Genomic DNA, 24,285 nt, shown 5'->3' on the forward strand with positions numbered 1-24,285 from the left:
TCTTACACTTTAAGAAGTCGCTGCGTAAGACAAAAGGCAGAAAGCGAGCCCACCCAGCGGCCTCCGCTAGCACCTTCCTTTTCCTGACATGCTTTTAAAACCCGTACGTAACCATCAACTGACAGGAGAACTGCCTGAGAGTTTGTCATTGCCAGTTCTGGTCATTTGCACTAAGCACAGTCAGCCTGCTGATGAGAAGCAGTGAATTAATTCCTTATTTTGCTTTGCCTGCATATGTGGCTTTCACTCTACCTATTAAACTGTCTTTAGCTCAAGCCATGAGTCTTCTCACTTCTACCCTTTCGATTCTCTCCCCCATCCTGCTTGGGGGAAGCGAGTGAGCGGCTACGTGGTGGTTAGTTGCCTGCTGGGGTTAAACCACGCCATACAGTTTTCACATTGCTCCTGCAATATTGGTCCAGATACTGCTTTGGATTACCTGAAGATATTGGGGGTGGGGGGTGTTAGGTTTAAGTCTATTACAGTGAAGCACAAATAGATTTTAGCCTTTATAAAAAGTCCCAAATCTCATCCTGTCCTCAGCTGTCAGATAAAATGATAAAGCAAAGATACTTCCCCAAATAGCCTCACTTAAAAGCTTGAAAAACAGCTGCAGTGTACTGATTTTTTTTTTCTGATCTGAAAAATTCAGTTTCTAAATTCTAGACCAGATCATTCTTGGCTGGCTCTCAGGCAGATTCAAGATACCCCAAACCACTCCAATGGCACTGAGGAAAACAGAGTATAAAGGACAATACACAAAGCAGCACAAAAGCCTTGAATGTTCTATTTAAAGTGACTTTATTAAAACATTGTTAATATAAAATGTGACCAAGTACAATTTTTTGTAAGAATGTTTAATAAAAACATATTAAAGAAAGAAGGAGCATCAACTCTTGTCAAAGCACAGGAAAAACCTACCAGGATAAGTAAAAAGTTCTGCAGCATGTTCTACCAGCTGGTCCCAATGTGTATTAGGGTCGAGTTAGCCGAGGGAAGAGACAGGCAGCCCAGGTTCTTCCCTAAGAAGCTTTAAGGTATTTAGCAGAGGTTTAAAATAACACTCCTCAACAGTAGGAGACTTTGCTTTCAGATGTCCTCATATCAAAGTGGGATTAGAATGCGCATCTTCATGTTGGATTTATAACTTTTCAGCAGCTGAATGTACAGAAAACTAAATTCACTGGTAACTGTAAACCCCAGGGCTAACATTTGCCAGCTTTGAAAAGAAGGTGCAAGTCAATACTAGCTATACACCTGAAGAATTTGTGCGGAAGTTGTTCTAAGCTATATTAATGCTGGACGCTTGTAGCAAATGCTAGAAAAGGTCTGCTAAGAAAAAAACAGCAGTAAAGTCTAGGCTGGTAGAAAGAACAAGTATTTTCTGAACTGCTGAATGCAGAGACAACATCCACGAATTACAGGAGTTTGTACATCTCAGGAAGCATGTAAAGAAGCTTTCAGAAGTCTACAAATAAGGCTACGCAATGACTTATACTCTGTGGCAATCTTCCCCTTAAGCTAAGAAACCTTTTAAGAAAACACTAGAAAACCTGGAGGTTTTGGGCTTGGTGGTTCTATTTTCTGGGGGGGTGAGGGAGAGTGGGTAGCTTACAGCATTTTCCTTGATCAACAAGTAGGTTTTAATGCTCTGTCAGCATCCTCTGCTTGTTCAGAGCCAGCAGCACAGCCATTAGAGGCAAGGATTCTTCCAGGACATCTCCAAGTCTTCTTGTAACAGGCAAAAGAAAATCCTGCAGCATCCAATCCTGCACATTTAACTGCCCCTGGCACTGAACCAAATGTCAAGTGCTAATCCATGAGAAGCCTAGCACAATTATGGACTAGGAGATGGTGACCTTCTTATAGCCTTGGCTGGGACCCATTAGACCCATTAGAGCCCCGTGTTTTGCCTTCTACCCCAAACAAATGCTCTGGGACTATTGCTGAGGTAAAGGGAAAGGTCAAACCTTTGGCATTGGAGCAGACCAGTCACCGGCTGTGCGTAGGGGGAATTAAGGCTTCAAGGTGAGGTAAACACAGTGAGAGTCAGTGTGTAAATCATGCTGCATTTCAGAGACGACAGATTCAAACGACAGCTAGTCTTGTTCTCTACAGTTTAAACACCAAACAAAGGTCATTCGAAAGCAGAACTGGAGGCAAGTCTGCTGAGGGCCACCTCGAGATGTCTCTCTGCACCTCACGAACAAATGTAACCCAGATGTTGAACACTGAAGAGAATGTACCCACAAGGAGGAAAAAGCACCAAAGTTGATGAGTCCTTGAGACAATAAGCTGCTTAAAAAACAAAGAAGCCTTATACTGCTATGACCTCCCATAAACATAGTGGTTTCCTGACACAAACGTAATCTACACTCCAGCAATTCCCAGTGCTGTATTTCCAGCACTACTATTATGAGGAGTTATGCTCTATAAGGAGGAAGTGAAATCATTAGGCTTGTGTTCCCTGAAGACAGTTTCTCCCATTCATTAGGTGTTGTCCCATTCCTCTCCACTCACCCCCAAGTCCTTAATCCAAAGACCAGAAACACCTGTCATCTCCCCAGGTCATTTTTCTAACACTTTTATGTTATTTTAGTGATTTGTAGGGTACAAACACAGTGCTTCTTTGGATCCACCATTTTGGCAATGCCTTTGGCCTCTTCAAAAGAAAAAAGTGTTTTCAAATAAGTGGTACAAAAGTTACTTTCAAACTAAATGAAATATAGAAATCAATGCAATTCTTCTGTACTCTTATTTCTCATACTGTTTTTGCTAAGTTATCTGAAGTATGGAATTATTTGCTTATTTGGAACCATTGCATGTGCAACGCTATTTCTTACAAGCCATGCTAGCAGGGTTTCGACTGAAAACAGCAATCTGGTCCTGTAGGTTCCATTTCTAGGAAATGGAGGCTCTCATTTGTTTTTCTTTAACATGTGTATGGTAACTTCTCCCATCCTCTCAATACAGTAGCTACTGAAAATTTTAACAAATATTAAAAAAATATCCAAATGAAACCACACTTCTATCACTGTTTAAAAACCAAAAATGCATATGGTATTACAAAAGTTTATACAAAGGCAACATTTAAGAGTTTGAAAGTTACTTCTAGAAAAAGACACAAATGCTAGTAAATTAACATACAAGGAGAAAGACATTCCACTCCTTCCCCAAAATTGGTTTGATCTATTTTGAAGTATCTTTTACCAGTTGTCTAGAAAATCAAAGCCAGTCTTCAAGATAACATTGCTTGTACTAGTCTGCAAGGAAAATAAAGAAATAAGACGTGGTTGTTAATTAGGGTATTACAAACTCAGTACTTGACTGCCGATCTACAAAAGAAAGTTTAAAATGTTGTCTGCCAATATTTCAAGTTCTTCACCTTGCTCTAAGATACCTAAGAACCTACACCAGAAAATGCTAGACATGGAAAGACACTCACAATGACCAAAAAGGCAATTCCAGGTAAAAATAAAATTCTTGTAGTGGTCTGCAGGCAAAATGTTATTTTCTTCGACATAGAAAAATTCATAAAGATCAATTTTTAGACTACAGTTGGAATTGCAGAGAATGAAATAAACACAGAATGTAAGCATCGCTAATTCAATGGCTTGCCTGTTACATGACAGCCAGTTGTTCCCAGGAAACTACACAGTTTAAACTCTGTTGACAAGTTATTTACTAGGCTATCAAGAACATGCTCACTCCTGCAATGCTGCACTTTTAGCCATGACATTTAAGGTGATTTCAATGTTCAGGAAGACTATTCAAGGGACACAGTTGAGACTCTAGATTGTCTTCCTAGATCACGGCTCTCTTCCCCAGAACAGGGAAGATAATCCAGAAAAGAGGAAATGAAGAAAATTCTATCATACTATCTTCTCTGCTACTCTGTTCACATTTTGACGTGGGAGGATTGTTTCTCCACAGAGAAAAAAAAAAAAAAAAATCAGGCTTGTCAAACTATTTCAGTTAGCTAGAAAACATTCACAAAGGAATTAGAAGTGTAACAAACCATTAATTTGTAGGAAACCATGATAAAGCCTTTAACTAAAATTAAAGGACTACTGTGGTCACAGTTTGTAGCAAAACAGCTCAAGAAGCATTATGTCTTAGCTTCAGAAAAAAATAACTAAACACAGGGCTCCAAATACTGAAGAGTTACTCAAGTGTTGTTCTCTCCTAAGTGCTGCCACTTACTTCTCTTGCAAGTATTTACCTCATTCTGCATCTTTCTGACCTTACATCATCTTGTTTGGAATTTAAACAATCACTGTTGGGAAAACATGGTAGAGAAAAAGCCATGCAACATGCTTAAGGTGTACAGGAATATGTCAGGCTTATGCCAGAGTGATGTGCCAGATTCCAAACGGAACTGCACAGCTCTGTTTGAAGAACCGCCCCTCTTCTCTACTTCACAGTTTCCAGGCTTCAGATCTCTTCCTTTTCTTTCCCTCACCATGTCATATTGTGTTGTTCCCTTTCTTTTCTCACAGATCAGCATCTGCTTTTTAAATAGCTTCCCCTGGCTACTGAGCTGCTTAAGGTTATATTTTGTTGTTGGGTTGTTTGGGTTTTTTTATTAAAAAAAACCAAACATTGAGAAGGCTAATTCTGGAAGCTCATTCCATTTCCATTTTGGACTTCAAGAGAAAACATATTTTAAAGCAGCCCAGCTGCCTGGGACAAAGCACTGGGAAGTGGCTGTTGGGCTACCACTTAAAACAGCTGAGAAACGAGTTTGGCATTCACTGCTACGCTGTGTGTACCAATAAAGTATTCTAGGCTCTAGTTTATCTACTTTTCAAGTTGAAAAACTTCTTTTTTCCATTAAGCGTTTTGCTGTTTCAAAAAAAAAAACCCAAAAACCCCCCCACAACTCTCTTACTTGATATAGCAAGCTCTTCACCCCAAACTGTTAGGTAGCTTGCTGTCAATGAGCCACTGGATGCCATGTCAGTGTTTCTGGTATTATATTTACATGATGCCTTTATCCTATGCACTTTACTACATTAAAAAATACTTGATTGAAACAAACAATAGCAGTTAATGTGTTGGTTAAATAGACTTCTTTGAATTTGCAGACAAAAGGCCAGCAAGCTTAGCTATGGCTTAATGCTTTACGGAGTCCCTAATCTTCCAGAGTGGCCTTGTCAGATTTTAATGCGCTATACAGTTTTTAAATCTATGGACAGTGGATATAGCAGTCCTTACCTGTCCAGGCATCTGTGGATCTGTAAGTACAGTACCATCAGTATCTTCCTTGTTTGTCCTAGAAGATGCCAGGTCCTGTGGCGGGTCAGGAAGAAAGAAGTCATCTAGAGAACTAGCAGGGAGTTGAGCGGGTCGAGGTTTTTCCCATTCGAGAGATACAGAAGGTAGGCTGGGGGCAACAGGCTTCTCTGGTTTAGTTATGCTGGGCTTCTCAGCTTTTACCATCTCCTTTGGAGTAGACTCTTGTCTGTAAAAAGAGGGAAGGGGTTTCTCTCCTTTCTCCATGGACTTGATCTGGCTGGGGGTCAGGGACTGGAACTCAGACTTGTCTCCTTCAAACTTTGAGCGCTCTGCATTGATCTTCCAGAAAGAGGACTCCTCTTCCTTTCTGGCTGCTATCAACCCATCAGAGCCAGGGGTCTTATTGGCCTGAGAAGATTTAGGGACTTGGACACCAGGTGCTGCTTTAACGGGCTGCCTCTGTTCATTTTGCGACTGGGCACCACCTTGTTCTTGTATGGACAGAGATGCAACGCTGAACTCCATCTGACTCTGTTCAGGGTTAAAGAAAAACAGTATTTCAAAGCCCTTCTCAAACACACAGTTTTGAACTTCTGATCTTGGTGCATATAGATAACACCTTTGTCCACAGCTAGGCAACTCCCAGGCAGTAGATACCACAGCAAAGCTAACTTATTTTCTCCATAAATGTCTATCTTTGTAGCTACAAAAAAATAATAATTTTTTAAAGTCTGAACTGCAAGCAAACATAAGAGTCCCAGACCTGCTACAGAGGAGTCAGAGAAAGCAATCATATTCGAGTTACTCAGTGCCATCCAAGATAGCGGTGCATAGCATAAACATTAGAACAGCAGCACTAAAACATTAGAACAGTTGTGGATGCATTTTGAAAGCCATAGATGTTTTACATGAAATTACAAAGCAAAAAAGCTTTACAGTGTAGTTTAAAAGGCAATCTTCCATTATAGTCTTTGAAACAGTTGGCAACATGTTACAACTCCATCTACTTCCAAGATAAGGGATTAGATGTAATGGGTATGCGTAGATAAGTGGTTTTTACAATTCTAATGCCCCTCTGAAGGAAGAGAAACAACTCCAGCAGGAACAGTTCTTCACTTATTCCAGAGCCTTGTTTTGTTTCTACTTGCAGTGCAGATGGCTGTACTCATTTCTGAGAGGTAACACTGGGTCAAGAAAGCAAGTGAGCACAGTTAAAGCATGATACAGACCTTGCAAAAGCCACCCAAAAGCGAACAGTACTTCAAAATGTTCATTTTACTTACCACCACTTCAGTGATCTTGATTGTCAACTAGCTGGACACTCTTTAGGCCAATAAAAGTTAAGCCTTATTTCACTCTGACATACATGTAAGCATAGGAGCACAGCACCATAGCAAGTGCCAGAAAAGAACAACCTAATGTCTAGACTTTTATTTGTAAAATGGAACAAACAATGCAAAAAAAAAAAAAAATTAAAATTACATTTACCGTTAGAGCTACGCTGTTGTCATTATGGGTCTGATTAATTTTGAAAAAATTCCAAGAGCATTTCAAATACTAGCTTTTGCTACAAGCGGCTAACAGATGCTTTTGAAGTTCATTACAGATTTGTGATGTTTCCCCCATTCTATTTCATCACCTGGCATTTACTGAATAAAACCGCAACAGCATCTATGGACCTGAGTCTAAAACAAGTCCTAGTTGCATATCATTTCCACTAGAAACGTTTGATCTCAAGTCCTATGTTATTGTGCATGTTAAGTTCAAAGGGACTCTAGATCTAGCAGGTCTTACACGCCTAGTATTTCATATTCAGAAACTTCTCATCAAAGTGCAAATGTTAACTCAGCAACTGATTATTTATAAAACTTTTTTTTTTAAACAGTCAGCAGCTGACTACACATAATTTGATTCCTGGACTAACATCTGATCTTTCTAAAGAATTATATACATTAGATATTTTTCCAAGGTTATAGGCAAGGAAGCACCAAGTTCCGTGTTTTCATTAAGAATATACTGTGTTACCAAAGATGCAGAACATAAACAAGCTGTAAGTAATTATAGCTCAGCTAGAATAAGGTGAGTGCAAGGATATGTGCAGCTCTTACCAAACAGCTCAACACCCCACCCTGCCTGCAAAACCTAAGGGGAAAAACCTTAGTGCTCAAATTTTTATTTTTTTTTTAAACAAAAGTCATGATGTAAAGCTAAGAGCAGGAGATTTTTCCTTAGATAATTTCTGCATAAACAAACTATGGATGCAATGGTGTTGAGGATTATTTACAGTGACTGCCATTCCCTATATTAAAATATAGGGATTTATTTCCTTAAGCTCATTTGGCAATACTACTGAATAGAGATTTACCACCCTGAAGTCAAGATGCTTTAAGACTTCAGAACTGATAAAATCCCAGCTTAAAAACCCCACAACACAATATAAGATAGACTTGCACCTCCCCAGTATCCAAAGGTGGGGGGTGGTGAAACTTCTGTCTTGGAAGACTTAAGTACCTTGTCATGTAGGAATTAAAACAGTGCTACTTTCTATCCTTCAGCAGTCTTCCTTCTTCTGAGTAGCCTGTCCCAGGACTCACACTAGAGATAACAGTAGCTAAAGGCCACCACAACAGCAGTCAATGTCAGTAAAATGATTCTTTCACCCCCCAGCCTAAGAGAGAGGGAAGGTCAGTGCCCAGAGGACAGAGGGGCCATCACAGCCCCAGATCCACCAGAATAGTGTTGGAAACAAAATCCAGGAAAAACGCTGATGGAAGGGAAGCAGGGGTCTGTTAGAATAAAAATTAGAAAAAGGAAAACCAACAAGATGGCTTTGCCTTTCAATGGCAGCAAGACAGACAAGCAAATCCAGGCCTCCTGGGAAGTTCTTCCGCCATGGAGCAGAAGCCACTACCTGTAGTCACGTTTTATGTCCTTTCGTATGGGTTCAAATATCAACTCAGAGGTCTGGTTTGGAAGTGGCAGACCACTTCTAGTGTAGAGAAGAGCGTGGTACTGCAGCACAACTTCAGGCAGTTGTACCCTTTCCAACCTGCTCGTGGGTGCATGTTCTGGAGAGGATGCCCTTTTTGTCCTTTTAGAATGGAGACCGTGGGGTCTACCGTTCCATTTCAGAAGACAGGACCACCTGACACTTAAGATTGCATATTTCTGTCACAGTATGCTTTGGAGATCAAGCAGTTCATAACCTGACATGGAATACTCTGAATGAAAATACTCTTCAGGAGTTTGCTTTCTCCCCCAAGGAAGGCGAAGAAGACAAGACTACCCCAACAGGTTCCGAAAGCACTACATCTCAGCGTGATGTAAATACAGCCCTGAGAGGTCAGATGTATAATCCTGCTTCTAGCATTTAGCTCGAGAAGCCAAGAACTTCTGTGGACCAGTCACAAGTTATTTTATTTTCCTTGAAATATATAATGCTTCTATTTGACTTTCAAGGTCACTTAAGACATCTGAACCTCTAAGAAACGTAGCTGATGAAAGAAAATGATTAATATGCAGTATCTTTCAAGTCACAAAATTGGCAATAAAATACTATAAACACCCTCCCCCCCAAAAAAAACCCAACAGAGCAGCAGTATAAGTAGGGAAATAATTTCATGTGGAGATGGAGAAGACCCATGTGTGAAACACCCCATGCTGACATTTAAGTCATGAGTAGTACTGTACGTTCTAATGAGTCACTAGACACCAGAAATGTGAGTTTAATTAGTGTTCTGCTCTCAATTTCTTACATCAGATTGCAAATTGGCAATTGACTGGGTCAGCAGGAGAGGGAAGGAAACGACATTTAAAAGACAGTTTACCCCCCAAAAAACATTTCCTTTTCCTTTAGGTTTGCCAGCCATGAGAATATCTTGATGCACATCTCTTCTGGCCCCAATCAAACTTATGGTGGCAGCTAGTCCACAAAGGGCCGTACCACTTGTTTGCTTTCCTTGGGCTGAAGCAGAGCTGCTGTGAGCTGCAGTTGTGCACTTGAGCATTTAGCAGCAGAACCGCACTTGGGGCGTTCTACCAGCTGCCGCCTTGGGGAAGCAAACACTGAGCGCTGCGGTAAGATTTGATGGTCACAAGTGAATTGTCATTTAGGCACAGCTTGGGATTCTAGAGACAGGGTTTCAGTCCCCAGCTGCTTTCATAGATTTTGTATGACTTTGAATGAGCTGCAGCTTCTGTACTTTATTAAATACTTTCTTTTTCCTACCATTTGTCCAAACTGTATTTCTGGGAACTGTTCAGCCCAGAAAGTCTCAAGAGTTTACAGACAGGCTAGTACAGTCCCAAATGCAATTCCTAGAAGTTATCAGAATTCAAATAAAAGCTATTAACAGCAGTAGTATTTTCAAGATACTGCAAGAGCAAGTTATTCTCAACACATTAAGAGAGAGAGGGAGAGAGAGAGTGCATGTGAAAGCAAGCACAAAGTAGTATTTTGAAGCAAAGCAAACCTAGAAGTCTGTCTTCTTTTCAGTTTTATCCCTCTGGTCCCAAACCACTGCAGGGGTTAAAATAAAGGATGCCTAGGTCTTGAATCATCTCTCTGTCTAATAAATATAAATAATATTTAAAATTGCAGATTTAAGGAAGCTGCATGTCCATCTTTCCTTGAAAAGACCATGTTAAGGGATTTAGGAATTTTCTTTATTGGATTAAAAAATTTAGACCTAACTTCTGTCTCAAGGCAGGGATAACCCACCAAATCGTTAACACTGGCTGTATATACTCATGGGAAACAATGCATTCTAAAAGAGAGGCCCCACATACTAAGAACACAATGATTTAATAATACTGTATAAAATCAGGTCTCAGTCCATAAGTCTATATTAAAAACAAGATGACCACAAAGAACCCAGGAGCTTTTTTTTTTAAGCATCTTATTCACTCATCAGGAATGTGTAGTATTTTACTAAACAGTCAAGCAAACACAGCCAAAACAAATTGTTTTGCTTGGCAGCCTGAAAAATCCAAATTGTTGAGACAAAGACTGCAGAAACACTGTCAAAAACAACTTGCTTTAAGCACAGCCTGATATATGCAGAGGTAAGAAAGCCAAGTTTAAAATGATTTAGAAGATGACTTTGCTTTGCTGAAGGGACAAAACCAAAATAAATATGGGACTCAAAGTAGCTGCAGTTTTTGCTTTGTTTCCTATGCCCACCGTGGGTGTTTTCAGCATCTTTTCAGAGTCAGAAAGAAATCCTTAGGTCAGCAGACACCAACTGCAGGAGCAAAAATAGAGCAAAGCACTCAAAAACAATCTAAGTAATTTTAGTCCACACGGAAAGACAACACCAAAGATAGATAATGTGGAGCTTCGGAGGAAATTTCATGATCTACTCTTTGGTGATATGAACAGCATTCTAGTCTGCCACTGTTACTGGTTAGCCTGAGCAAACTCATAATGACAGTATCTGGTATGTGCATGGTTTTATGCTCAGAAACAACTGTCTAAAGATTGATAGAGGTAATTGAATCCTTAGCTGAGAACATCTGGCCATGCAGATTAAAATAAACGTTGAACACAGCTACTATTACCAAAAGTTGGGGTTTTTTTTTGCTCAAGAACTAATAGTCAACAGTAGTCTTATAGCACTGTGTTTTAAACATCTGTAGTCTGGATGAAAAAGGGAAGGGAAAACCCAAAACCTCAGGCATCACTCTTCTTTCTTTCCAAGGAAGCATTGCCATTTATGCCAGCTTGATAAAAATAATCACACCAAAGTATAGTTTGTAACAAACAATTCTAATATCAGGTTGCTAAGGAAGGATGGGAAAAAAAAAAAATCTTTTCTGCCACTTCCTTCCTATTTGAAAAAAAAAAAAAAACAACCAAACGAAAAACCACACAAAACCAATTAGGACTTGTACAAAGAAGGCTATTGAAGACCGTCTTTTAGTTTTAGATAAAGGAAACAGTTTGCAAACCATGTTTTTTATAAGTGCAACATGATTTTTTTCTTTCTAAATCATCACTGGGATTAGATCACTTCTGTAGCAATATAATTAGGGAATTCAGACAGGAAGGCAGCAACCAGATTATGGAAGAAATTGAAGCCTGACACTTTCTCTTTTAGCTTTTTTTGTTTGTTTGTTTGTTTTTAAACACACCTTGAAGGCTTCCCTTTTCCATCAAATATCTATCTGAGGGCCTGTTAGAAGTCGAAGAGAGCTGAAGGAGGAAAAAGCCAGGAGTTAAAAAGAAAAATAATACAAAAAGAACTCTCTAAAGCTATCCTCGCAACTATTCTACCTGTATCAAGACCAACAAATTTTTAGATGTGCATGTGTCAATTTTAAGCATTTGGAATAAAACCTATTTAAGCTAACAGCATTAACTGAAATAGGTTCCAACTTATTCCTATGCTGCTCTGTGCATTCAATGTGTTAGCTGAGGTGGCAGACTAAATTATAGTTTCTGCCTGCTACTAAATTATTTAAGAAAAAAAAAACCAAACCACACCGAAACCAGAAAGTTCTGAGTTCACGAAGAGTTGCAAAGAAATTTGATTTCCGAAACCAGGCATGATTCTGGTCTGTGCTGAGTTTCACTGAATTTTTACTTCAAACAAACCAAGAAACCTCAAAGGCTAAACTCAGCCAAAATGTCAGCTTTCATCTCACTTAAACCTGAAGCCATAAATAGAATGCCCTAAATTCATAAACCTGGCTTTAGCTCCAGTTAAAAATGTAACCCACATTTCAAGATGTGTTATGTTCATGAGGGCTCCACCCATGAACCAAATCACTCCCTCCAATTCAATTTCTAGTTTTAAAATGACAGCTTATTTGCAGTGCCATGAGAACTTGTTGCTTCCCAAGTAGTCTTCCTTCGGGGAAGTGCTACAGTTTTCTACAAAAAATGTTAGTATTTTAAGTGCTGCCTCACATCTAACTCAGGAATTTACATTGTATTTCTGCTTTGTTTGCTTTGTTTGACGGTTTAAAAATAAAGAGGTAAGACAAGAACTTTAAATACACATCAAACAGCTAAAAATGGTGCAGGTACTCATGCAAGTGTTTGCTGTGATACAAATGACTTAAGCCATATCTCGCATTTGTGTTTAAAACAGGAACACAGAAAGTTTACTTTCACAGAAGTTAAGTTATCAAGCCCTTCAACAACGTTCTGCCCAAAATGACAGCAATTTAGTCCACTGTTCTCTGGGTAAGTTTGACAGCCATGGAATTAGGGAATCCATTGCACTAGCTACGGTGAGAAAAATTTGTCCATACCTAACCAACTGGAATCACCATTGACATCACTGTAACAGCTGAGAGAGGCTCCAACTTGCAGAAAACATGCCCTTCCCTCTTCTCTACTCTTCTCACCACCCTCTCAGTTTTCCTGTAGTTAGTTATAGACAGATACTGATTTTGCTGCTTTATTTTCCTTAGTCTCAATGTTTTAAGAAAAAAAAGAAAGCCTAGCCTATTGGTTTTACTGATTTAGATCTCTACTTTCTCCTTCTCTGCAAAAGCAGAAAGTGAACATCACATTCCCTTCCTTGGGTAAGCCAGAGCACATTCATGCAAAGCTGCAAAAGAATGAAGGAATTTAATCATCATGGCAATAACATGCAAAAAACCCAAACCAAACGAAAAACTCTGCATTAAAGGGATATCAGAGAAAAGAATATTACGGAAAGAATAATCCATCATGGGGTAGAGCTCATGGAATGGAAAAAGCCTGACAGCTTGAAATAATAGTGGGAACAGATTTGGCTCACAAGACACTGAATGTGCATTACAACATGTCAACCTCATTAAACAGCTCATTCAGGTTTCTTCACTGTTTCCCCACACGGGATTGATTGGGCAAGGATACTTTTTCCTCAACCGGTACCTCATGGAGAAATTGCCTTCCAATATTATCTTATTAAAGTACTGGTTAGGGAAGAGATCAAAGAGTAAGCACAAAGCAAGATCTCCACCTTTAGAAATGGAAGACTCAGCAGCTGAAGGATTTGGTTGAAAGACTGACACAATATGAGGCACTGGGGAAAAACGAAATCGAAGAACCCACACAAACCAACCAACCCACACCATGTAAAGCCGAGCAAACTGGATTCTTTGGAGGTTTGACAAAGGAAAAGATCATGCAACTTTTCAACCTACAGCTGAGGCACAGCTTTTATCTCTAGTCAGGAAGGAGGGAGTGGGGGAAAGAGGGAAGCACAACCTGATTAGCTGAGACAATTCTTTCTAAAGCAACCTCCTCCCCACCTCACTTTTCTTCAGCGGTCACGTGCGTGTTCCCGTATCATTTCATGATCCTCCATTCATTACAGAAAAGTACGAAACTAGAGCATCTATCCATTGCAGTCCCTCATTTTGAGACACCAGGAGGGTAGTGAAAATTATCTTAATCAGCAAGGGATAAACCACAGGCTGGGTTGAGAAACACTTCACTAGACATACAGCATTTAAAAGAAAAGACAACTATCAATTAAAGAGAAAATCCATTTGAGTGCAGATGCATCTAGTCAGTGCATTACATGGAATACTATCTCCAGGAAGTTCAAGTATTCAGAACTTACAAAACCCTATCAAGACAGAGCTTAGAAATAAGATTACAGTTCCCACATTCCCAAAACTGAGCTTTAGGGTTTGCACGCAAAAAGTAGGGGAGAGAACACTGCTGTCTCCAACATATGATTTATTTCACCTCATTGTCAATGAGGTCCACACTCTTCTCACTACTTTTCTTTTCTTGACAGCTTCTTCTAAGGGTCCTTAGAAGTCCCAGGAGGGCTTGCCTGAGCTACCAGGCTTCCACTGCAGCAAATCCTCCACTGGCTCCTGAACCACCACAACTTGTAAAGGAGTTTTAAGGCAAGTGAAGACTGGCAATGGTTTCTCTTACATTGCAGCACTGTAGGCTGCAGGGACCCAGGAGTCACATCAAGTTATAGGTTAATCAGCATCTGAAAAGCACAGATGGTGTGCTAGCTACAGGCAGTGACCTTGAGCAGGGAAGGCTGACAACAAGTCTAGGGTCAATCAGATTAATTTAGTATTCACTGGCATTTCCAAAGAATTACTCTGCATTACGCTAAGATTATATTCATAAGCTCATACATGATTATCTACATGGTTCAAGGGCAAAAAATGGAAGAGACAGGAGAGAAGCAGCTTTCTCTGGCAGATAAAGCCAGAAAACACAGTCTGAAATGTGTGATTAAATTCATATGCCCACATACCCAGTTGAGAAAGGCAATGAGCTATGTTTTTGCTCCAAGATTTTCTTCAACAAGAAGAATTAAACTTCATTTCCCACCACAAATATGGCATAACTATATTTCCTCACACTGCAGGTCCAGAAAGATGGAGAACTCTGTCTCTGTGTTAGCCTTATGAGAATCCCATCATAAATAATGCTTTAACAAAATACCAGAGGTAAAGCAAGGGGGAGGAAACCAAAAGCAACCCACCACAGAAAAATACATTATTTTTTGGAGGAGCTGCCTTTTGGAGAGGAAATAACACAATGCTTCTAGCATAGCCCCAGGTTAACAAGTTTCATTACATTCGAGTACATAACAAGAAGATGAAACGTAAGACAGGCTTTAAGAAAGAATCCAATGAAGTTACTAGATATGCGTAACTTTCTCACCCCATTCCCCAGCTACTTTATTGCTGACTTCAAAAGTGAAATGCAGTTATGTTCATATAATATCTGAGACACTGGTCTTGCTAGACATGGAAAGTTGTTTTAGAAGTTTACAATGAAAAATCAAGTAATTTCTAATGAATCAGTTTTACACCTGCACTTGAAGCCAGAACGTTAGTTCATGAAGTACATTTTGTGTTTCTGTTGATGTAAATCGAAGCACACCAGTCCTGTTTCATTTGCAGGACGGTCACTTTACACAGCTCTCATAGAATAAAGGTGACATTACTCTATGAAGTCTCAAAATGAAGACAATATAAATGCACAAGGAACAGTACAAAATGACAAACCAATATTAAAAATAAAATTGCTGCATATTTACCTTCGTTTCCCAGGAGAATGGAGCCGAGTGTTCATCTTGCCAAGTTATGTCCTGAAATAAAATTCAAGAATGACTAAAAATCATAAAAGCAGCTTTACCTGCTCAGGAGCATCACACAGATGACATTACGTTGCACTGCTGGAAGCATAACAACCACTACCACAGAACTTGCTAAAAAGTGAGAGCACTACTTAGAGGTGGCACTGATTACATTTTAAGACTGACTGAAAGCAAGTTCTCTGAGGAGAAGATTATCAATTAGTATATCAGTTTAACCTACAAAATATATGAAGGTTTATCCTGGTCTAAACCTCTTGAAACGGTTTCTCTACAAAGAGCTTTAAAATGTATTACATTTCCAGTTTTCTACTAGGCATTTTCTTTGGTAGCCACTAGCAACACACCGGGACAGAAATAACAAGAGGAGCAGGGGCCTTAGGGAAATAAAGTCCCATTTCCTCCCCTCTGCAGACCGAAGGGCACGCGTGCAACCAGGCAGTCGCGGGGCAGCAAAACAGCTGTGCGTCCATCAGGCCAAGCCACAGCTGGATCCAGCCCTGACAAGACACATCATTGGGCCACTTCAATGACAATCAGTCTGAAACAAGCATTCTGTACTGTTGAAAGAACCACACAATGTCCACAGTAAAATCCCAATCTGAAATAGCTTATTTTAAGAAGCTATTTTTAAGAAGCTTATTTTCCTGAAAATAATCCCAATTTGAGAAATTTAAATAATCTCTTCATACACGGCATGCCCTCCAGCAATACATGCGACCCACATCAAAAAAAGAAGGGGTGAAAAGTAAACAAACAAACAAACAAACAAATAATGATGTTCACATTCGTTCAAGACTTGCAACAAAACGATCACACTTCTGTGTCTAGTGGTGGATGAGGCTCATTTGTACACTGGATGTTCGTGCTGGTAGAGGTATTGAGTTGCACGCTCCATACCGAGCATACCACTGCTTGGCCACCAGGTACATCAGGGGAGGAACAGGAGTCAAAAGAGCAGATGGAAGGAGAAAGGCCAGGAGTGACCATGCACAGCAAGGAGAGGACAGGACAAGACCTGGAGTGCTTGTTTCACACTTCTGCTGTTCAAAGAATAACAGAACTAGACCATGTTTTAAGCTAACACAGGAACACCACATCTTACTTACCATGACTGCCCTTTTCTTATTTCTGACCTCTGCCTTTATAGAAATACATTTCTCAGACATCTGATAGCATTCTCCCCATCTGCCATCTCTTATTTCACCCTAGGCAGATTTTGCTGGCCAAGAGCTATGAAATCACAATTAGAAGTGTCTGAAACCATCTCCTAAACATGAAAATGCGTCATTCTCCAACTATTACTCATCTGTGAAACACAGGGTTTCTAGCAGCGAAGTATTTGTGGTATATATGAGGGCGATCCCATGCTCTTAAAAAGAACTGGGCTGATAGAGACCATCTAAAAGGAAAGGCCTGGGTTCTGCTGGACCACACATTATGGCCAGAAAGGAAATTTAGTACAGGAAATTTTTGCCAAGAACACAAGTGTAATACCAGGCTCTCTCATTCCAGGAAACGGATACTCCTATTTATTAACATTTAATGGAAACAAAGGGAGTAAAAGTCTGCTTTGTAATACCTGTTCTGACTTCTATCAGTATTTGCACTGTGGAGTGCTGCTGATCACGTGGGAATGCCACACCACTTAGGTGGGAAGCCTCACAGCAGGTAAATGTCAACTTATTTAAAAATCATTTTAAGACCGTATCCTTTGCCTCTGAAACCGGTGGAGCTGCTGCTTCGTTTCTGAAGCACACGTGACAGGAATCATGGTCCAGGAGGGAAGAGAGACGGGAGAGCCCAGCCACTGGATTGAGTCTCACGCACAAGGTAGGACCATCACCCTTCTGTCCACATGCGGTCTGGACAAATCAGTACTGCATTTCAAACAGAGCAGTAAAGGACAGAAATGAAGTCCACCAAACAGTATTAATACTCCTACGTGCTGTCACAGCACCTTACAGCTCCAGACATGTTGGCATAGCTGTCAGTGAGTTTTACCTAAGGAGTTTAAAGGAAGCTCTGACTTCTTGCCATTTACAGGACATGCAAACCAGCCATGGACCAGTTTTCAGTTTGGGCGCGAGCCAAGACCGTTCTTGTCCTGGATCTGAGACAGCCAGTTCTTTGTTTTCCTGCATTTGAGGCAAGTGTAGACAGCACTGGGAGGGACACCTCTTCACCCAACGCTCCCCGCACATCCTCAACTCAGCAATGACATCGCTGCCGTGAGCAAGCCCTGCTGACAAAAGGCTGCCCACAGAGGGACAGAAAAGCAGCACAGGGAAGGCAGAGCGAAGGTATCAGGTTGCTGTGCACCAGGATATGTCATTCCCTACAGGACGGAGCAAGTCAGCTTCCCGCTTCATAGAATGTGATGTCTTCTCAACTGCCGCTGCACTTGTTGGCACCTCAACTTGTAACCTCAACCTCCAGCTCAGGCAGACAAAAAGCTCCTGAAACGAATCAACGGTACTTTGGTACCTGTTGTTAAAAAGTTCTTGTCAGAGACAAAATCTAAGACTTTCATAGGTTATTTCAAAAGATGGAAGTAGTAGACACTTGTTAGGCAGGAGCAATTCCCTGAAAGAAAAAGACCATAGATTTTTCTTCTTAAAAGGATGGCTCATTGTACCTCAGGCTGCACAGCCCAGCACACCTCAGAGCCAGTAAGTCTGAGGAGCTTTGTCTACATTTAAGAGATCTTCCATGGGATCTAGCAAAGGATAAAACAGGATAAGACATGGTTTGAGGATACAAAGCTTCAAGGAGTTGATGTCTGTGGTTATTTGAAGTGTACTTGAAGCTAGGGTGAAGAAGACAGTTGTCAGGTTCTGTCCATTGTCAGGGAAGGGAAGGAAGTTTGTGGCCTCCACCTCTTGTGCCCTCACACACAGGACATGCAGAGGACCAAGTGAGAAGCAGGAGAACAACACAGTTCAAGTTTCCTGTCTAATGCACCTGATTCATGTTTATCACCAACCAAATCTGAGAAATAACTTTGCTTTCTGTAGAATAAACAAGTTTTCACACACTTGAAGAAAATGGGAGCAAAAGCATCAACTATTTCAATATTCACAAAAGTAAATTACGAATGGAAATTCTAGAGGAAAGGGCTTCAAGGCTATTTATCATCAACACAGATTAGAAGAGATCTATATCTGATCAGCTTTTGTTTTCAGCACACAACAAAGCCTTCTTCCAGAAGGAAGGCAAATAAATAAACTTTTGTTCACCAGCGTTAAAGAACCTATTTGTAAGAAACAGGGCCTCATGCAACATATTTCATAGCTAAAAAAAGAAAAGAGAGAGAGAAAGGGAGGCAAAAATCCAGTCATACACTTGACTTCAACAAGCAGCTGCAGAATATATAAAAAAGAATCACAAACTACGTTTGCTATAGGCAGCTTGTTGCAAAACAGCATCTGAATTTCAAAATGGAAGACACTGGGAGAAACGTGCCAGCCTATCTGACACGAGCATTGCTCAGAGCAGCTGACAGTAACCAGGCAGTCACAAACCCACCAACAAATGCATCTTAGAAGTGTTACCAGCTACCCTGCTTTTTTCATTTTTTAAAAAACACAGATCTATAGCAGGCCCAACATAAAAGTTATTACTATATTGAATATTTATGGCTTTAAAGCATTTTTAAGTAGGAGATAAAAGGATCGATCCTTTGGCTTGCTGCCAAAGTTCTTAAGGCTAAGCAAAACAAATACTGTATCTGCCTTCAGGTAGGTAAGTCAAGCTTCCCGATTAAAAGATGATGAATGAAGCTAACTGAACTCTCTTACCTGTCTTTCCTCCACATACAATGTTTACCATTTCCTAAAGCACGTGGCATTTTCTTCAATGAAAAGTTTAGTTATTTCAAGTCCAATTCTTTGAGCTGCTGAGTAGCGCTCAAATACTCAATATCCCTTTTAAAAAAAAGAACTGAAAAAAAGAAAAATCAGACCTTAAATCCATGTGTATGTCAAATGCTTGTGGATAAAGAGGGACAATATTAAGAGAAGAGCGAGAACTTGTTGTAAACTGAATATCTACACTATCTTTCACTGAACTAAACAGGGAGGATCCAGTGGCATCAACTAACACCAAATCAGATGCTTAACACAAGCTGAACACTATGGTGGTCAAAGGGTGGTAGCCTCTCACACACTGCTGGTTTTCCACCTATTCCCCTCATGATGACTCATAATTTATGGCATATTTCAAAAAGAGCCCATTTATGTTACATTTATATTCAATCCCAGATTCTATTTCCAGATTTTCCTCTGCTCAGTTAACCTTATTTTCTACCACTACGAGCATTAGACATAAATGGATAAATGCCAGCAATTGGAGGCTTGTTGGGAACGAGGAAGCTCTGCTTGAAGGCTGCAGCCTCCAAAAGCCCTCAGTCAGAAGGTCTAGACTGTCTAGACACAGAAAATGATGGTGGAGCAACAAATAGCCTCCTGGTGGTGGGCCCGTGCAGAATGATAGCAAGTCAATCTTCAGCAAACAGGACAAAACTTCTTTCATGGGTGTGTTAAATAACCCTATTAGTCTGGAAGAGATGAAAAATATCTGCCTGACCTAGACCACACAGCTCTAGAAAACAGAACAAGATAGGAGGCAAGAGATGTTGGGTTTCTCTAGGAGGAGGTGTTGGAAAATACCAAGGCCTGCAACCCCATCAAGGTTATTGAGCTGGTGCATTCAGGGGTCTGTTTCAACTAGGAAGTCTTAACTTCACACCGCGAGGCCGACGGTAGGCACGCAATGGCTGGTGTTAGCAGTTGCGTGCATCCTCATCATGACAGCGTGGTGCACACAGGTAGATGGCAAGTGAACCGGGTGCCACCCAACCCAACTCTGTGCTTGAGAGGGAAACGCTGTTTGGGGAATCAGGGAGCCTGATTCCTGTACTTCCACTTTTTTCATCATGCTTTTTGAGACTTTTTAAAATACTTTCAGTTCTTTGACAGCAAGATAGGAGACTAAGAAAGCAGCTCTGGTCTCCTGGCACCGATCCTCTTTAGAAATTGCATTCACAGTGTGTGTACGGCTTCAGTTATTAACTCCATGACTAGCAATGCTGCAACGAGGATAAGATAACGGAAGAGAAGGAGCAGTGGCACTCAGCTGACTCTAGGCATCTGCTAAGAGTGACACATGGTGCTGCAGTGCTCCAGCACTACGAAATGACTGGATCATGGCGACCGGGTGTCACGGTCCTGTTACTGCACATCTATTTTCTGTCACAGCCTTTCCACACAACCAACATACTGAAAAGTGTTTTGAAAATGTTAAGAGATGCTTATACTTTGAGAACTTATAGTCCTGGGCTACAAGTTCAGGAGATGAGTTTGGTGTCAGAAAAGACCTGGGAAACAGTGGGGACAAGAAAGTGAGAACCAAGTTTCCAGAGATACAAGACCGCTACATATATCCTCTGGACCACCTCACGAAAGCGCTCACATGCATGAAAGTGGGACCGAAACGGTGAGAGTCCTGGATGGGTAAATCAGTATCTTCAGCACTCATCCTTGTTTTGCTTTCTCCCAAGTCCTCCAAAGAACACGAGGTGAAAGAGATCAACTTTCCATGCTTAAGCAAGCACAGGTAGATCGCTACAGATTTCAACATCAGTTAACAGGGAAGATGAGCTGCGGCTGGAAACATGAAGCTTTTGGAGCAGGTGTCAGCAAGAACACCATCAGACCAAAACACTCACACCGAAAGCGCTGCAACACCAGCAAGTGATTCCGAGGTATGCAGACTGCTCTCCGTTTCCTTGCCTCAGGATAACATACACCATGAGACAGGGACGGCAGCCAGGACCAATCTAATTGCCCTGAGCGAGGGCTGGGTGACCACAGTATGTGCAGCAGTTATGTCTTACAAAGATGGCAGCAGTACAGCTCAGTAAACTGTCAGACCAGAAGACAGCAAGATAACAAAGCTCTGTAGGCAAAGCATTTGCAAGCCTGGAAAAGTTGAACCGAAATGGCAAGAGATCGGCCGCAGTGGCTTTGTAACAGCAGGACACGGAGGAACAACTAGTGAGCCAGGGCAAATGTCCAAGAATCAGGTCGAATGCCAGCAAGGGAGCGGGAGGGAGAGGAAGCTATCAGATGAGGAGCCAGGAGAGGCTCCAAGGCTCAGTACTGCAGTTGGAAGAACTAAAATGGAAATGGAGGATGCCAAAACGAGAGGAATCTCTTTTCTTCAGAAGTACGATTTATATTAACTTCAGCTTGGAAGTCAAGGAGGAAGTCAGTTGAGGCAGATGCTTCCAAAATTAAACACTGCATCAAATATTTTGACGAACCGTGCTTTCTTTGGTTAATGGCTACACAGACGCTACCAACAACGTTATTTGTATCATAGCTGTATTTTGCGGGAAGAGGGGAAAGAAAACAATCTGCCAAATTTCAGATGGATTCTCTAGCTGTTTTGTCAAGCAGGAAATGATTATTTCCATACAGTGCTGCACAACAACCTACAACAAGCTTGCTTTCCTTCCGGATCCACATAATTCAAAGCAGAAAGCACAGCAGAGCTGCCTGAGACTGGGAAAGCTGAACGTATTTACTTTCCACAGTCATTAACCTAAATCCTTTCGCAACTAACTTCAGGTTTATGTTTCCTTTCAAAGACTGCTTGCACAACCAAATTCGCTGCCTTGCACCCTTCTATACCTCTTTTTCACCAGGAGTTATGGTCTATTACTAGCAAATATTTACCCAAAATTTCTGGTATCACAGACTAAACAAAACTGAGGTTGACCATATGTTCTCCAACTCTAGATACGACGTGTGCGCAGCACGTCGTCACACCTTCCCGACAGGTGAAACACAGGCAGCAGTCTTCTAGCACAAAGCTGGTCGGGAGCCATGATGCCGAGTATCTATGTGCTTCAAACGCTGCTTACAAATCCCATTTGCAAGCGATACTGGTGAGAAGGCTAAAAGCAGCCCTGTTCTCTTTAAATTGGACTGACGATCACAAACGCAGAAGCAGTTAATTGACCATAGGTCGCTTTAAGATATTACGTGAACACAGTGAAAGATACCAGCTCTGTAATCGTACCAAGATGTAAAAGAAAACAAAACAAAGGAAATCTCACACGCAGACTAAGAGAGATACAGTATCTGAAGAGCACCGTCGGGGCTTGGCAAGCATCGTTAGACCTTTCTCTTCAAGGGATCTCGCTCTGTAACGGGACCCACTGCTCCGGACCAGGCACCTTTACACCCATGGATTTCTAGAAGGGCTGGCACGCTTCGCCATTAGATAGATGGCTGTCGGAAGCTTCAAAATCCATACTTTTTGCCATCTATCTTTCCACACCCTTGTTTTTCCTGGCATGTGACAGGGAACAGGCTGCATTTTTTTAAGGTGCCAAAAATACCATGAGCTGGAATGTTTTCAGTATTGTATTTTTAACCGTGTCTAAAATTAGAAACAAAAAGGAAGAGATTTAATTCGGTGAAAACACTCCCTACGGCCCATTTTCAGCGAGGGACGATTTCCAGAGCCAGCCGCGGCCATGCCCCGCTCTCGGGGGGAGCCGGCACCGGCCGCTACTGCAAGCCCCCGGGTTGCCAAACCCAGCGCGGAGTGACTGCTGCTGACCGCGGACAAACGCCGGCCCGGCGCCTCTCCTGCCTTCGCGGTCTGGCCACGTCCCCGCGCCCGCCCTGCAGCGTCCCGCCCTCCCGCACAGCCACGCAGCGGGGGGAAAGCCGACGACTAGAAACGCCCGCTCCTCCCGGCGGCCCGGGCGGGCAGAGGCAGCCGTGAAGCCGGGGCAAGGCTGCGGCCACCCCGCTCGCCCCCAGGCCCCGCCACGCCGGGCCCCCCCTCCGGCCGCCGCGCCCCGGCCGCGCCAGCGGCCCCGGCCCTGAGGCGGGAGGGGCGGGCCCCGCCGGCGGCCCCTTCCTCCCCCCGCCCCCGCCCCCGCCCCCGCCGGTACCTCGTCGCCGAAGCGCACCACCTTCTGGCCCGTGTTGAGGCGGAGGCTGGGGTAGGAGGCGGGCGGCGCGGCGGGCCGGGCGGCGCCGCGGTGGGCGGCGTAGCGGGCCTGGATGTGCGGCTCCACCAGGCACTTGTCGATGATCTCGTCCTGCTGGCGGGGCGGCAGCCGCTCCCACTCGGGCCCGTAGCGCTCGCGGATCCGCTCCTTCTCCGCCATGATCTTGCGCGCCATGGGGCTCAGCGAGGAGAAGTAGCTGAACCGCTTGCGCTCCCGCTCGTCCAGCGGCCGGTTGCCGTTCATCACCGCCGTGCGGGAGGCGGCGATCGCCGCCGCCATGGAGGCCATGGCCACCCCGCCGCCGCCAGCCCCGGGCGCACTCGCACGGCGGGAATGGGAATGGGAACGGGAACCGCCTCCTCCGCCCTCCCTTCCCTGCTCCGGCAAACGCCGCCTCCCTCTCTCCCTATAAAGGCCGGCCGCCGCCCCGCACACCCCGCCTCCCGCACGCCCAGCGCCCGCGGCAGCCCCTGGCCGCCTCCCCCGCGGCGCCGCCCGCCCGCCCGCCGCTCTCGGGAGGGGGGAAGGCGGCAGGCGGCTCTTCTTTTCCCCGTCTGCCTGGCAGCCGGCGAGGCACCGGAGGCCGCCCCCGAGCCTGCCGAGCCGAGGCCGGGTCCCAGGCTGGGGCCACAGCCGTGCCCGCCCAGGGCCCTGCGCCGGGCGCGCCTCGCCCACAGCCCTCCCCCGCCTTTCCCGAGGGGCAAGCAGCAGTATTCCCCGCTGCCGGGGCCAGGAGCACCAGGAAACGACTCGCCTCAGCTGGCAGAGCAGCGCCAGAGCCAGGAACCTGCCTTTCCCTGCTCCCAGTAAGCCCCGTTTCCCCATGCGACGGAAGGTCCGGCAGCTCCTGTCAGAAGAGCCATCGTGCCTGGGATGGGCTACTTCGTCCAACTCAACAGGTTCAGCAGCAAGTCGGTCCAAAGCCTCTGTGGTATTTTGGTA

The 24,285-nt window shown here is 43.0% G+C and overlaps 1 protein-coding gene across 1 annotated transcript; it reads right to left on the reverse strand.

The window, feature by feature from the left end:
• Positions 1 to 782: 782 nt before the first annotated feature.
• On the reverse strand, positions 783 to 23,813 carry CUNH1orf198 (chromosome unknown C1orf198 homolog). The gene is made up of 4 exons (XM_087777135.1): positions 23,284 to 23,813; positions 15,255 to 15,305; positions 5,218 to 5,769; positions 783 to 3,263 (listed from the first exon to the last, which is right to left on the reverse strand). The coding sequence occupies exons 1-4, from the start codon at positions 23,629 to 23,631 to the stop codon at positions 3,207 to 3,209; spliced, it is 1,008 nt and encodes a 335-aa protein (XP_087633261.1). The 5' UTR covers positions 23,632 to 23,813; the 3' UTR covers positions 783 to 3,206.
• Between the last annotated feature and the right edge of the window lie 472 nt (positions 23,814 to 24,285).

The sequence above is a fragment of the Nipponia nippon genome, unplaced genomic scaffold, assembly GCF_047370975.1.
Source record: "Nipponia nippon isolate SJK-2023a ecotype South Korea unplaced genomic scaffold, ASM4737097v1 scaffold_4, whole genome shotgun sequence".
NCBI classification, from domain to species: Eukaryota; Metazoa; Chordata; class Aves; order Pelecaniformes; family Threskiornithidae; genus Nipponia; species Nipponia nippon.